Below are 16,446 nucleotides of genomic sequence, written 5' to 3'. Positions count from 1 at the left end.
AATTGCTTTAAATTAGTTAATTGACTTGCTTTTTATATCTGCTGTCATTCTCCTGAAATGACAACTTTTGTCTTTCATAAAGTACAGCTGGTTTCCATGGAGCTTGGCCAAGAGTGCTGAGCAGTTACATTCCAGGAGAGGAGTTAACACCTAACATCCCAGTCAGCTCTATCCAGCCCATTGATTTCTATACAGCAGTTTTATTCTCACCTCTCTCCTCCTCTGAAAAGATGCAGTTATAAATCACCAGCCCAGTAGCTTTCAGAGACGGTCTCGCCTGCAGTCTGTTAATCTCAGCTCTCTGCTCTTGCTGTTCCTCTCGCTGGCAAAGCAGTGTACTTGTTCAAATGACATGTCATCTGTGTGTGTAAATACAGTGATAGCAGTGTGGACTGGGGGCTGAATGTGTTATTGCAGAACTTGTGCTGAGCTTTGTAGTTCCACTAATAATACAATTCTACTATATATCAAAACGGCCACTCAAGGAGGAGTTCCTGCTAAAAACCAGGAAGTAAGGAAACTAATAAGAATGCATTGCTCTCAGCTGATCAACAGACAGCTTGAGAATATCCCTTTAAGTATATATATATCCTGATTGTGGGTCTTGTGTCTTAAAGTATGGTAAGAGAATCTAGGAATTAGCAGTTAAAGACACATGGGTGATGATAGCACATGGATGGATTCACCTTGCAGAACACATACTTGCTAAGCTGGTATTCGGTCCCTCTAACAAAGCGCAGTCTCTCCAATGGCACTCCAATACTTTGCAACATGGCTTTAATAACATGCTCATAATAGCGGGTACGAAGCTCCAGCAGCTCCCATGGGGCTTTCATGTTATCTAGATAGGCATGGAGGTCTGCAAACAAGATTGTTACCTAGAGGAGAAAAAAAACAAATATATAGATATACCAAGTCCTATTTTAATGGCTACCTGATAATTCTCTGGAAAAGTCAGTACCTACCTCACACCCAGCCTTTAGGAAGTCTGCAATTTTAGACATTGGCACAAAATAAGCTACATGAGGTTTTCCTGTAGTGGCGGTGCCCCAGTATATTTTAAGTTCACGCTCCTTTAAGATCTCTTTTAGCTTATCCTCGCCAAGAACCTCCTATACAAAAATAATTCACAAGTTAAAAATTCTAGGAACATTCATACAATACACAGTACATATACTACAATGGCATGTAAAAGTTTGGGCACCCCTGGTCAAAATGACTGTTATTCTGAACAGTTAAGCAAGTTAAGATGAAATGGTCTCTAAGAGGATGGCTTCTACAAATGGATAATGATCCTAAACAAACGTCAAAAATCCACAATAGACTACCTCAAAAGGCGCAAGTTTAAGGTTTTACAATGGCCCTCACAGTCCCCTGATCTAAATATCATTGAAAATCTGTGGCTAGACCTCAAAGAAGCAGTGCATGCAAGACGACCAAGGAATCTCACAGAACTGGAAGAATTCTCCAAGGAAGAATGGGAGAAAATCCCTCAAACAAGAATTAAAAGACTCTTGGCTGGCTACAAAATGTGTTTACAAGCTGTGATACTTTCAAAAAGGGGGTGCTACTAGGTACTAACCATGCAGGGTGCCCAAAATTTTGCATCGGCCCATTTTCCTTTTTGTAATGCAATATACGTAAAATATGTAATTCGTGCATCACAGTTCAGAAGGAGACAACAGTACAGATCAAGAATATACAATCATTGGCAGAATTCACCAGCCACCCACTACATACAGTTAAGGCCAGAAATATTTGGACAGTAACACAAGTTTTGCCATTTTAACTGTTAACCAAAACATATTCAAGATACAGTTATATCAATACGGGCTTAAAGTGCAGATTCTCATCTTTAATTTGAGGGTATTCACCTAACTGGAGTAAGGGTATAGGAATTATGGCTCTTTAATATGTAGCTCCCTCTTTTTCAACGGACCAAAAGTAATTGGACAATTATCTCAAAAGCTCTTTAATGGCCTGCATGGGCTTTACCCTCATTAATCCGTCATCAATTAAGCAGATAACAGGTCTGGAGCTTATTCCAGGTGTGGCATTTGCATTTGGAAGCTATTGCAATGGACCCACAACATGCGGTTAAAGGATCTGTTAATGGAAGAGAAACAAACCTTCAATAGGCTGAAAAAAATAAATCCATCATAAAGATAGCAGAAATGTTAGGAGTGGCCAAATCAACAGTTTGTTACATTCAGAAAAAAAAAAAAAAAAAGAAGAGCGCACTGGTGAGCCTGGGAACTCAAAAAGGCCTGGACATCCACGCAAGAGAACAGTGGTAGATGATCACGTAATCCATTACATGGTGAAGAAAAATCCCTTTACAAGATCCACCCAAGTGAAGAACACTCTCCAGGAAGTAGGTGTTTCAATGTCCAAGTCTACCATAAAGAGAAGACTTTATGAGAGAAAATACAGAGGTTTCACTACAAGGTGCAAACCATTAACCAGCCTTATAAATAGAAAGGCCAGATTAGAGTTTGCCAAAAAACTTCAGAAGAAGCCAGAACAGTTCTGGAAAAGCATTCATTGGACAGATGAAAGAAATTAAGATCAACCTGTACCAGAATGATGGGAAGAAGAAAATAGAGCGAAGGCTTGGAACGTCTCATGACAACACATCCCCTGTAAAACATGGTGGAGGCAGTGTGACGGCATGGGCATGCATGACTTCCAATGGCACCGGGTCACTAGTGTTTATTCACGTGACTGATAACAGAAGCAGCCAGGTGAATTCTGTACAGGGCAATACTTTCTGCTCAGATCCTACCAAATGCAGCACGGATGATTGGACGATGCTTCACAGTACAGATGGATAATGACCCAAAACATAATGCAAAAGAAACTAAGGAGTTTTTTTAAGGCAAAAAAAGTGGAATACTGTTCAATCACCAGTTCTCAACCCCATTGAGCATGCATTCACATGCTTAAGACAAAACTTAAAGGGGTTTTCCCACGAACAAAAGTTCTTTTTAATCAATAGGTGTTGGAATAATAATAATTTCCACAACTGGATGTGTTTAAATAAAATGCTGAGATAATCTTATAAATGTGCCCCTGCTCTGTACTGTCTGATCATACCACATCTCCTGGGGGCATGGGGGAAGGTAAGGGAGAAAAAAAGTATACAGACATTACAGCATGGAATCGCAAATGATTGTTTCTTTGAAGTAAAACATTGTTTAAAAACAGGCAGGTAAAGGTTTTACCTCAAAGATAGAATCAGCTGTGATCCCCTGCTGTAATGTCAGTATACTCTTTTGCGTCCTCTCCTGCCCAGGAGATGTGGTATGATCAGACCATGTACCATACACAGTCAGACACAACCATTACACAGGGGAACATTTATAAGATTATCTCAGCACAGGAACATTTTATTTAAACACATCCAATTGTGGAACTTATTATTATTCCATGATATATTGGCTTAAATCAACTTCTGGTCGTGGGAAAACCTCTTTAAGGCAGAAAGACCCACAAACAAGCAACAACTGAAGTCAGCTGCAGAAAAGGCCTGGCAAACTATCACAAAGGAGGAAACCCAGCGTTTGGCGATGTCTATGGCTTTCAGACTTCAGGCAGTCATTGTCTGCAAAAGATTCTCTACAAAGTAATAAAAATTAACATTTTATTTATGGTAAAGTTATTTTGTCCAATTACTTTTGACATGCTGAACTGAGGAGGCTTTATAGAAAAATGGTTACAATTCCTAAACGTTTCACAGGGTATTTTTGTTCAAAACCGGTCAAAACCGTTAAGTCTGCAGTCACTCTATACCCTTAGATCAGGAATAGGACATTTCATAACTTTCCCAAATTCTTATGAAAAAATATTCCCCACAAAATGCATTGAACTACTGTACCCAATTTATTATATATTTTAGGAGTCGGTGTTGGTCTATTTTATACCGACCCCACAGCCCTGTTTATGAGATATACATACCCCCGGCCAGTCGGAACCGCCTCGTTCCATACACATATATTGAGCTAAGGCCGCTACCCAACCAGTGGGCATGACCGACTAGAAGGCACGGCCTCTCTGCATACAAGTGTATGGAGCGAGGTCCCATCCACTGGCTGGGGTGGGGGAGGGGGGGGGTGTATGTTTAACTCACTCACACCGTTACTGGGTCTGAAACCGATGAATCCCCGCAGAATACAGTGCGTGCGCTGGGGGGATTCATAAGTCTGAAGTCACACAAAGTGTGACCCCTTTAAATTAAACCTGAAAATCTAAACTTCAATTACATCTGAGTTGTTTCATTTTAAATCTAAACTAGTGGTATGCAGAGCCCAAATCACGAAGATTCATCACTGGACAAATATTTCTGGGTCTAACTGTATTCTAATCTTGTTCCCTGGATATACAGCACTTCCCCGAACATGCCATCCCTAGCCTACCTCCCATCATGAGCCAACTAAAGCACATCTGCAAAGCAGTGATAATTTGCACATATAGCAACCCAGACAGTATCTCATTATTTCTGTTACGGCAGTTTCCAATTCATCAATCTAAAGTGCCCACAACTTCTCAAATTTTGACTCAGTCTTCTGTATTTAGTGTATTTACTTACGGTATGTAGAGTTCAGTCTTTATCCTTGATTCCCAGATCTCACTCTAGATTTTAGTCTCCTTTCACATTGCGTTTTTGCCTACGTTTCTTGGTCCCGCCGGGGCTTGCTTCCGAACCCCCACCCCGCAAAACGGGATTCAGGCATATACGCCAACGGGGCCATAGACGATAATTGTGCCGACAGAGTCAACGTGTGCTTTGTCGTGCATCAATTTTGGTTGCATACGCCTACCTGATGAAGTCTACTATGCCAGAGTGTCCACCTCCAGTAGGCGTACACGCCCGAAAATTATGCACGACAGAGCACACTGACTCTATCGGCACCATTATAGTCAGTGGCCCCATTGCATATGCTCAAAACACGTTTTGCGAGAGGGTTGGGGAGCAAGCCCCGACGGGGCCACTGAATGTGGGCAAGAGCGCAGTGTGAAAGGGGCCTTACTCCTCTATGCCGGATCTGGGCAAAATGCGGCGTAAATTATATGGTTTTGAATAGCTGCAACTGATAAGCCCTATCATAACATATATTAGTAGTAGCAGTTAGTCAACAGGCTTAATTCTGATCAGTATTACGGGAAAAAGATAACTATAAAACCATAACAATGAGCAGAATTAAATTCGGCCCGCCTCATGGTCTCTCATGTGGCCCTTGGGAAAATTAGTTTCCTACTCTAGGCTTGGCTATTAATCCTAAGGACAACATCTCAAGGAGTTTGTATGTTCTCCCAGTGTTTGAATGGGTTTCCTCCGGGTTCTCCGGTTTCCTCCCACATTCTAAAGACATAAGAGACCAAAATATTATAAGTTCACAGATAAGCTGAGCTGTGATCTAACTGTGTGACAAGAGTTTAGTCATCATGGATAACTGTGATAGAGTTTCTGCCCCCCTGGTGGAGAACTTGTATGCTACAATCTATGTAGTTTCATCGTACAGGAAGTTCTGGTGGCTGATATATTATCACCCCTCCCCCCACAGAACATAAAGTCAAGTAGCGTAATTCTCTAGAGGGTCTCGGAGATTGCACGAACCAGCAGAAGAGACAGAAACCATGAATTTTCAGACTGATGTGAACAGCTAAATAAGGTAATCTTTGATAAATTATATAAAATAGGGGGGGATCGATTTAAGAATTAATAAAAATACAATCATTGTGTTACTTTAAAGAGTAGTCATCTTATTACTATGTAAGATGTACTTACTTGCAGGTTGCGTGTAATCAGCTCTACCCTTCCTTCAGGAGTTAGACAATCACCCATTCTGACTTGTTTAATGGGCCCGATCTAGTATAAGAATGCTGGAGAAAAAAACAAACATGTTATATAATAACATTTATTTACATATACAATAAGCCCCACAACACTTCAGCCTACGGCATCATACACACCTTCCCAACAAGTACAGCTCAAATTCTAAAATATTAAAGCGTCCCGCAACATATGTGATTCTTTACTACAACTGCCGAACACCATCTCACGACCTTTAGTGGGTAATTGCAAATTCATCTGCAGGTTCTGGTTGTCAATAATATTACAAAAGCCTGTCCGCTGATGGTATCAGTTAAAAGGAAACGGTCACCAAATTTTATCCTTAAGAACCCTCCTACAACGATGTATAATGTAACAATAGCATTCTAATAACAATAGCATTCTAATCTGTCTTATCTTAGTTTAAAAACCTTCTGAACTGCATGCTAAAAGCGTTAACCACTGGATGTATCTGGCAGAAGTGTCACTATGCCAGCCCATGTTCTCTTACTTGATGTTGATGATGACCGCAATGTCATCCACAAGCTGCTCCAGTAGAGAACCTTGTGTTTGCATAGGAAGCATTGTTATTCTGCTAATGTGCCGGTCCCCATCTCATGGGGACACCGGCCAGCTTCTGCCGCTATGGGCAGTCAATCATAGAATGTTAATGATTCTTCTGCCCCTCAAAAAGGAAATACCCACTATGCATATACCAGTTCTGGTACAGCAGTTGTAGATGACATCAGAGGCGTCATCCACATCAAGCAATGGCTGGCTAACTGAAGACTCTGCAAAGGTCTTTTCATGCCATACATCATGGTGGAAAGGATCTATACAAGTAAAGTCACTGACAGGTTCTGAAAACAGCAATATTAGTATTTTTGCCTTGATGTCAGAAATCACATTGAAGTCTTTTATTAGAATGGATAGAGCAGCGCTTCTCACACCGCGAGGTGCCGCAGTGGCTGGTGACGCCAGGCTGGGGTGGTAGTATAGACAGATGTGGTGATATACTGCATGAGCCTTTCTATGGTTGCACCAATCACTAGTATGGCAGCGATTGGCGCAAGCAGTAGTGGACATGTATCATTGCGTTACCTATGACATTTCATTTATTATATCGTTTTAAGCACCTGTGCCAATAGGACAAGAAAAAGGGGCACGATTAAACTTTTGGTGTAAAGTACAACATACTGATGACAGCATGATTGAATAACGGCCACAAAAAAAAAAGTCACATATTCTAGTCAGATCATCGGTGCCGTAAAGAAAAACAATTTGTTATGCTACAACCATTTTTAACATGCATGAAAAAGTCACAATACATTTGACACATTGGTCTTATCTAAAGGGAAGTGTATGAAGGGAGCGAGTCACCCCAGGACTCAAATTAAACCACTTGTACATTCATGTAGGCGGCTTTCTGTAGCCCCTAAAAAAAGAAATATTTCACATAAAAAAACAACAACAAACATTCAATTTTGATCTATAAATGAAGGGATCTCAGGGGACCATTCCGCCCCCTTTTATAACAGTGTGTCTCTGTATGGAGGTCCGACAGGACCACCATGCCCAGTTATTTCATATGACTATGACACCATGCATGATGGATATACATACATTTATATACTACTTGATTAGAACACCTCACCGTGAGTGTCCGTGGCTAGTTGACATCTGTCTAGGAGGCCAAGGTAGACATCAGAGAGCCAGGCCCTTTTTGCCCTGGGGCCACAGTAGACATATATGCTGCAGCAGATCTGGGCCAGCACGGCCTATAGCTGCCATCCGGGATCCACCATGACAGCCCATCAGATGCGGCTGGACAGCTCCAGCACTGCAGACATCCAGTATAACACAGCCATGGCCTCTAACGCACAGTATGTCACCATTCACACCTGCACAGTTGTCTATCAGACTCTCCAGTTCGGATCCATATACACAAGCACTGACAGCGGGAACCCTCCGCCCTCCCGACCCCCGGAATAGCGAATCTCTTACCGGTACACGTGTTACAAGACGAGCCCACAGTGCCCAGTCGCCGCTGATTGCGTCAGACGTTCAGATCGATGAGCTCGACGCTCGACTGGCAGGGCCGCTCCTATTGGGTAATGTGCTTATGTTGATCTTAAAGGCGCAGCATGGAGCGGCTAGAGCCGGTAATGATATGCCGTCGTCATCGCTAGTAGAGGCAGTCTGTCTCCGAGCAGTCATAGTGCGGTGAGAACTAACGGGGTTTGCTCCGGAGCTGGAGTTGGCGGAGAGTTTGTGGAAACTTGATCAAAGTTTGTCAGTGGGGGGCGGGAAGGGCTCTGGTTCGGGCAGATACTAGTAATGGCGCAGTGTGATACACTGTGTGCAACAGAAGAGATACTGCACATGGTCTGCCTGTCAGCAGACACGTGGGGGTCGTGCTGCGTGCACTGCAGGCCTGCTTGGGGGGGTCTCCCCTCTACAGCTTATAAATAGCCACAGCAGGGCAATATGGGGTGACCCCGCTGTACATACAAGGGTGCCTGCTGGGGTTCTCCCTCTACAGCCTATAAATAGACACGTAAGGACTATATGGGGTGACCCCACTGTACATACAAGGGTGCCTGCTGGGGGGTCTCCCTCTCTACAGTCTATAAATAGACACGTAAGGACTCTATGAGGTGACCCCACTGTACATACAGAGGTGCCTGCTGGGGGTCTCCCTCTACAGCCTATAAATAGCCCTGGCATGGCAATATGGGGTGATCCCCACTGTACATACAGGGGTGCCTGCTGAGGGTCTTATCCTCTACAGCCTATAAATAGACACGTAAGGACTATATGGGGTGACCCCGCTGTACATACAAGGGTGCCTGCTGGGGGGGGTCTCCCTCTTTACAGCCTATAAATAGACATGTAAGGACTGTATGAGGTGACCCCACTGTACATACAGAGGTGCCTGCTGGGGGTCTCCCTCTCTACGGCCTATAAATAGACACGTAAGGACTATATGAGGTGACCCCACTGTACATACAAGGGTGCCTGCTGGGGGTCTCCCTCTACAGCCTATAAATAGCCCTGGCATGGCAATATGGGGTGATCCCCACTGTACATACAGGGGTGCCTGCTGGGGTCCCCCCCCTACAGCCTATAAATAGACATGTAAGGACTATATGGGGTGACCCCGCTGTACATGCAAGGGTGCCTGTTGGGGGGGGTCTCCCTCTTTACAGCCTATAAATAGACATGTAAGGACTGTATGAGGTGACCCCACTGTACATACAGAGGTGCCTGCTGGGGGTCTCCCTCTCTACGGCCTATAAATAGACACGTAAGGACTATATGAGGTGACCCCACTGTACATACAAGGGTGCCTGCTGGGGGTCTCCCTCTACAGCCTATAAATAGCCCTGGCATGGCAATATGGGGTGATCCCCACTGTACATACAGGGGTGCCTGCTGGGGTCCCCCCCCCCCCCCCCTACAGCCTATAAATAGACATGTAAGGACAAAATGTGCCCAGTTGTACATAGAGAGGTGCCTGCTGGGGGTCTCCTCTCTGCAGCCTATAATTAGACATGCCAGTGCAACATGGAGTGAACCCGCTGTACATACACTGGTGCCTGCTGGGGGTCTCCCCCTCTACAGCCTGTAAATAGCCACGTCAGGGCAATATGGGGTGACCCCGCTGTACATACAGGGGTGCCTCCCCCTTTACAGCCTATAAATAGACAGGTAAGGACTATATGGGGTGACCCCACTCTACATACACGGGTACCTGTTGGGGGTCTCCCCCCTCTACAGCCTATAAATAGACATGCCAGTGCAACATGGGGTGAAACCGCTGTACATACAGGGGTGCCTGTTGGGGGGGGGGGGGTCTCCCCCTCTACAGCCTATAATTAGACATGGCAGGGCAATATGGGGTGATCCCGCTGTACATACAGGGGTGCCTGCTGCTGGTCCCCCCCCTCTACAGCCTATAATTAGACATGGCAGGGCAATATGGGGTGATCCCGCTGTACATACAGGGGTGCCTGCTGCTGGTCCCCCCCCTCTACAGCCTATAATTAGACATGGCAGGGCAATATGGGGTGATCCCTGCTGTACATACAGGGGTGCCTGCTGGGGATCTCCCCCTCTACAGCCTATAATTAGACACGGCAGGGCAATATGGGGTGATCCCCTCTGTACATGCAGGAGTGCCTGTTGGGGTTCTCCCCCTCTATAGCCTATAATTAGACATGTAAGGACAATATGGAGTGACCCCACTGTACATACAGGAGTGCCTGCTGGGGTCTTATCCTCTACAGCCTATAAATAGCCACGGCAGGACAATATGGAGTGACCCCACTGAACATACACGGGTGCCTGTTGGGGGTCTCCCCCCTCTACAGCCTATAATTAGACACGGCAGGGCAATATGGGGTGATCCTACATATAGGGGTGACTGCTGAGGAGCTCATACACAGCGCACAACATGATGCTGAAGTTGGTTTCTTATTTGGGGCTGAAATTTGTTTCTTGGCAGTTTTTTTTTTCTGCTTTTTACAGATTTAACAACAAAAAACACAATAATAAAATAGAATTCAGCTAGGTGGCCTGATGTGAATACACTTAAAAGCTGCTACAAAAAATTAAAAATTTGCACAAAAATGGGCATCAAAGTGGGTACCTTAGGGCGTTCTTGAAAGGGTTAAATGACTTTAGGCCACTGATCTCACAATGTAGACACACTGAAAGTGATGCCCCACATCTAATTCAACTCACTGCAGCCTGGCCGAAATAGGTTCTTGGCATCAGAACTGGCATCAAAGTGGGCAAGTAGCCAATTCTCCCATATTTTGAATAAGTAACTTTTTTAAGGGGTTAAATGAATTTGGGCCCTGATTTCACAGCATCATTACATAGATAGTGATGCCTCACATCAAACTCAGGTTGCTGCAGCCTGGTCCAAGTGGGTTCTGGGCATCACATTTGCCATCAAAGTGGGCAAATGGCCAATTCTTCTAGATTTGAAAATCTGTGAAAATTAGCTATTTGTCCACTTTGATGCCAGTTCTGATGCCCAGAACACATTTGGAAAAGGCTTTAGTGACCTGAATTAGACGTGGGTCATCACTATCTGGGTATTCACATCAGGGCACCTCGCTGTATTGCATTTTAGTATTGTGTTTTGTTTTTTTTGTTAAACCTGTTTAAAAAAAAAAAAACAGGAAAAAAAATTGCTGACTAAGAAGCCAACTTCAACCTTGTGTGCACAACAGGTATATGGTTGGCATCAGCTTTGATCGGGTGAAATTCCCCTGCACTCCTTGTCTGCTCTGCTGCAGATTTTGGAGCATTTAGGCCCCTCCTAAGGAGGATCCTCCAATGCTCTTTTTAGTGTGGTTTTACTAAACCCTTTGTGACACGCTTCATGGGAATGTCCCTGATGACAAGTATGGGGAAGTAGTTTGTTGTATGCAAATATTCTTCTCATCCACAATATAAGCTAAGCACCTGCTCTTATAGGGAATATCGCCCCTATAAAAATCATGTTTAGTGCTCTAATCGCTGCCTCTGTTCTGCAGAAACTTAAGGTTAATGACATATGCTAATTGGGGTCCACAGTGCACCCTGGTGTGGCCATGAGGATCAGTGCAACCTGCCCCGCCTTTGTTTAGCGGGTCCCCTACTCCCTCGCTGGTGATTGACAACCTGATTGCCTTAAATGAGCACTGCCTGCAGAGACACTCAGGCCTGTTAATCACCAGTGAGCGAGACATGCAAAACCAGTGGGCGGCATGGTGGTCGCTTAACGGCTAATGGTGTAAATCCAACATTCAGGGTTTGTACACTAATCTTGTATCTAATTGTCTATTTGAATGTTATTGTAGGAATGCTCGCTCCTGACTATAAACTCATTTATAAACAGGCCGGAAAACACCTGGTGAATGAACAGAAGGGTCCTTCGTCAAGTGTGATGATTTTCAAAGAGGCTTAAAAATCTTTATCGGCAGCTCATTGCTACTGTAAACTGGTGATGTGCTGCCAATAGCATGATATCCTATTGGCACAGAATGATCGTTGGCATTTGTAAACGGCTGCTGATTGGGTTGTATGTAACGAATCCGTTGTCTTTTTACTGCCAGCTTATTGCATGTATCAGGGCCCAATAATTAAGCTACAGACAAAGAGATAAACCAAAAGGAAAATGGTGCTATAAAATATCTCGCAAATATATCAAATAGAAAAGAGAACGGATTTTGTTAAAAAACAGTAGCTCAATGGAGGGCGAACAACAAACCTCCTATAACTGTAAACGGTATATAATCTGCCTGCCCACATATCTATTGCAGTACATTCCTTAATGGCTAAGATATACATCTGATAAGAGTATAGTTGGCAAACTTACATAGTAATAATGTAGAGCCCTGTTAGGCTTATAGCCCTGTACCCCAACGCGCGTTTCACCCATCTACGTCAGGGGGTGTGTCCATGGAGTAAAGCAAATGGAGAGGTGGTGAGGGTATGTGCACACAGCGTTTTTAAGTCTCTGGCAGACCCGCAAAGGATTGTCTATGCTGGTTCAGGAAAATACTGATAGTCCTTTACCCAAAGAGGCTTTGCTGTCTTTGTTCTATTATTTAAACTATAGTGAGCGAGCAGCTTTCTAGTGAAAGCCTTCTGAAGCGGTTAACAAGTACGAAAAGACTGATTGTGCGTTTTTACATTGTTGTGCATTATGTTTATTTTTTACAGTGCTTTTTCAGGTGGAATCCACTTGAAAAAGACGTTGTGTGCACCTTCCCCAAGTGTAGGTTCCTGTTGGCTGAACCATGAGCAACAGAAATCTAAGCCAGGTATGTGTTACTCTGAAACGCCATGTGTTCACCCCTCTCTAGTTGATTGACATACACTCACATGGGAGAGACCTAAGGAGTGATCTGTTAGTCAACTGGACTCATGGCCTTGCCGGACTAGTCAAGTTTCTCCTTATAGGTGCCAACCATCTTTTCAAACTGTGTTCTCTGAAACGGCATGGTGAACATACCTGGCTGCAATCACTACATAAAACATGCTACATACAACCGATACATGAGGGATACACCTAGACCTCACATCCAGCATATATTACAGAGCGGGACGCTCCACCCCCACCCCACGCCTCTCGAGACCATTTTGAAATTTGGATCAGACTGCAAACTGCATGTCAGGAGGTCTGAAAATGAATGATGGTCACAGATACTGGTTAACTTGTATTAATAAAACTGCAATAACATGTCAAAATTATTCTTTTCCACAGCTTTTAAGACCAGGGGTTCCTGAACCACTGTACCGCCAGAGGGTGATGAATGGGGAAGTTTGCTTTGTTCATGTAATTGGGGTATAAGGTTTCATTTACATAAATGTTTTTTTGGTCTATGTAGAAAACAAACTACATACACACCAATGTTAGTCAATGTGTTAGTCCACACCAAAATTTTTTGTGTGGGAACAATTTGCTTTAGTCCCATCTGGTTGTTGTTTTTTTTTTTTTGAGACTCCCCTATAGATTTCAATGGGTGAGAAAAAATAACTGATGCAATAGAGCCACCATACGCAATGCATACTTTTTTAATGGATCCATTGAAAACTTTTCATAGAAAAATTAATTGTACCTTTCAGTGTAATATATATTTTTTTTACCATTAAAAATAAAAAGAGGTGTCAAAACAAAAATTTACGGCCTACCATACGGATGAAAAATTATTTTTTTCATACGTTCATATGAACCTACCCTGATGGAAGCTTGTTGTATCTATCCCTTTGTTCTCTGCCTGCAGCCTTGTAAGGCTAGAAAGGTGTCTGTTGACCAGTCTTTGCAAAATGTGCTCCTGTCCAATAAGTTGGGGAGATGAGTATAACCATTTAAAGGGGCTGTCTCAAGTCCAGAAATGGGTAAAATTGCTAATTTCATGTTTGATTCTTCTCAAATCTTTGGCAGTTCATTTACTCCCTTTTTTTTCTCAACATGTTTTTGACAACAAAACTTTTGATGGTTCTGTGATCGCAACCCAATAACTTAGCAATTTCAAGAGTACTGAATCCCTCTAAGACTTTCAACAATTTATGACTTTTTGGAGTCAGTTAAATCTATTTTTTGGCCCATTTTGCATGAGGAAAATGTGCAGAATTATTAGGCAGCTTAACTTTATAATGGGTGTTGTATCCTTAGGCCTCACCCTCCCTCATTACACAAATACACATCACATGATCTGCTTCATCCAATAATCATTCAAGTTTATAGAGCTTGGAGTTTGAAAATCTGAAAAAAAAATTATGATATGGTCAAAATAGTCACATAATAATTCTGTACACAGTGTATTGAAATATGTTCGTTCATATAAAATGTGATTCTTTTAGTGTTGTGCTATTAATAAAATTGCCTTTTTCTGCAGAACATCTTGAGCAGCCTGACATATGAATGTAGTCAGTGATCCTTCCATGCCTGGAGTATGCTCTGAGCGGCAAGTGTTGTTGTACTCAACAGACTGGGGAGATCCTTTTCCAGGAACTATGGAAGAGATAACAATCAGTATTGTTAATGATCGAGCAACTGGGTTTAAGCGTGAAAGAGATGAAGCTACAGAACTCACCCCTTGTGCCAAGAGATCACGTCATGATGCCTTTAGTTGTAGCACACCTTCATCTGCCTCTGGCCGTACTTCGGCCACTCAGCACCTATGTTTTTCAGCCTTGCATTCACAAAGTGAAAATACAGAGGAATATGAGGAGGATGATTCTTTATTGGAACCTTCGGGTGATGAGGATGATGAGGATGACTTTGACTGTTCTACTTTAACTTCAGATCAAGTGGACATCATGCTGCAGGAAGATGATGAGCTTTGCTGTGCTGCTGAGCCGCCAGAAAATTGTAATAAGGGGACTACATTTGTGGACCCATTTAGACCTTTAGACAGTCAAGGTGCGAATGGTGGAGCTTCACTTTACATAACATTGGATGTTTTGGAAGTTTCTGACACTTTGACTGAAGAACCAGACAGTGAGGGAGACATAAGCAACTATGCTGCAATGCCTCCCTCACCCTGCAAGTCAGTTTTAGACCAAGTAGAGGTGAGTGAACCAATCCAGTCCAGTGTTTGCAATGTGAAATCTCCAGTTGAGCTCCCTACAGCTAAAACTGTGATGGACAGCGACCTGTCAACACCACTGTTGGACATAAAGGGAGTCTCTTCTTCTCAGGCTCCCAATTCGTTTTCACCAAAACATCTTCTGCAGACATCCATCTCTTTGTCTAGGGTTGATGCTGCACTGAATCGAAGTGAGGTCCTGGACTTTGCATTTGATCGTGACATTGATAATGTCTTGACAATAAGTCTTGGGTCTCCCTTCTCATCAGATGAAGACAATGGTGTTGAATTGGCTGCCATCACCACTAAAGGTAAGAGTTCTGAAATATCAGACTCTACATTACCTCCTCAGGATTCAGAGTTTCTTCAGGTTTTAACAGCCAATACTGCATGCAACAGTGTATCAGATGCAGCACAGCATTACTCTCCACTTTCCCTAAACTCAGCAGACTTGTCCAAAGATCCTCATTATCCTTATACTGCTGAACCAGAGCCCTCAAAAGTGCCTTCCACAACTTCCCCTGTAGTTTCTGTTGAGACAAAACTGAGCATTGCATCATTGGGAACTGGAAAAACTGTAGCGTTTGAAAAGCCTAAAGAGGTTGAAGAAAATAAAGCCGTGCACAATGACCATAAGTCTGCTACAAGCCCCAAAGATCCAGCTACAAGCCCCAAAGATCCAACTCCAAGCACTGCACCAACTGCAAATGGCATTCAAACCAAGGTAGGCTTCTTACCATCATATTGGGGATAGTACAGAATTAAAGGGGTTTATACAAAGAACACTGAGTTGCTGCATCTACCAGTTCTTTTATTTACTGTTATAGAGATGAGTACACGTCACAGAAACCATTCTCATTTCAGGGGCCCAAAAGTAATTTAACAAATTAATGTTACCATAAATAAATAAAATGTTCATTTTTAATACTTTGTGGAGAATCCTTTGCAGACAATGACTGCTGGAAGTCATAGACATCACCAAACGCTGGGTTTCCTCCTTGCTGATGCTTAGCCAGGCCTTTACTGCAGCGGACTTCAGTTGTTGCTTGTTTGTGGGGGTCTCTGCCTTAAGGCTTGTCTTAAAGGGGTTGTCCAAAGGTCACAGAAATTTTAATCTAAATCCCTATCTATTTAGTGCCGTAATCTCAGCTATTTTCTAATATACTTGTATTAAAAATTTCCTACTGTTCCTTAACTACACTAACTGCTGTTATATAAATTTTTTTCCCTACTTCCTGTGTGGTGACACAGTACATCCTGGGATACTTAAACGAAGCGTCATCGAGGGGCAGAGGCTAAGGCCACTAAATTAAAAATTCTTTGACCTTCGGACCACCGCTTTTAAGCATGGGAAATGCATGCTCGATGGGGTTGAGATTTGGTGATTGAATTGGCCTTTGCAGAGTATTCCACTTCTTTGCCTTAAATGGAACCTGTCACCAGAAAAAAACGCTATTAACCTGCAGGTTAATAACATTATTTACCTGCCTGGCGCCCACACTTAGCCGAACGCTGAATGAA

General features: G+C 43.1%; 2 protein-coding genes across 10 annotated transcripts in view; one reads left to right on the top strand and one right to left on the bottom strand.

The window, feature by feature from the left end:
- YARS1 (tyrosyl-tRNA synthetase 1) overlaps window positions 1-7,996 on the bottom strand; it is an 80,346-nt gene extending 72,350 nt beyond the window's left edge. The window contains exons 1-4 of one of the 4 annotated variants that reach the window (XM_073665664.1): window positions 7,838-7,996; window positions 5,789-5,883; window positions 966-1,112; window positions 703-878 (exon numbers count right to left, since the gene is read on the bottom strand). In XM_073665664.1, coding sequence (XP_073521765.1) covers window positions 703-878; window positions 966-1,112; window positions 5,789-5,845 — 380 coding nt within the window. In that variant the 5' untranslated portion in view covers window positions 5,846-5,883; window positions 7,838-7,996. The other 3 variants (XM_073665667.1, XM_073665666.1, XM_073665665.1) reach the window with 3 other exon arrangements.
- The window catches only part of S100PBP (S100P binding protein), a 71,268-nt gene continuing 60,355 nt past the window's right edge, over window positions 5,534-16,446 (top strand). Inside the window, exons 1-2 of one of the 6 annotated variants that reach the window (XM_073665660.1) lie at window positions 5,534-5,672; window positions 14,233-15,649. In XM_073665660.1, the coding sequence (XP_073521761.1) occupies window positions 14,255-15,649 (1,395 nt within the window). In that variant the 5' untranslated portion in view covers window positions 5,534-5,672; window positions 14,233-14,254. Of the gene's footprint in view, window positions 5,673-7,878; window positions 8,057-12,564; window positions 12,655-13,146; window positions 13,170-14,232; window positions 15,650-16,446 lie in introns of those variants that run through there. The other 5 variants (XM_073665661.1, XM_073665659.1, XM_073665657.1 and 2 more) reach the window with 5 other exon arrangements.

This window comes from Phyllobates terribilis, unplaced genomic scaffold, assembly GCF_046119375.1.
Source record: "Phyllobates terribilis strain yellow unplaced genomic scaffold, ASM4611937v1 Scaffold_2__4_contigs__length_985480577, whole genome shotgun sequence".
NCBI classification, from domain to species: Eukaryota; Metazoa; Chordata; class Amphibia; order Anura; family Dendrobatidae; genus Phyllobates; species Phyllobates terribilis.
Note: the sequence above shows the minus strand (reverse complement) of the source record. Positions and strands in the feature narration are given on the sequence as shown.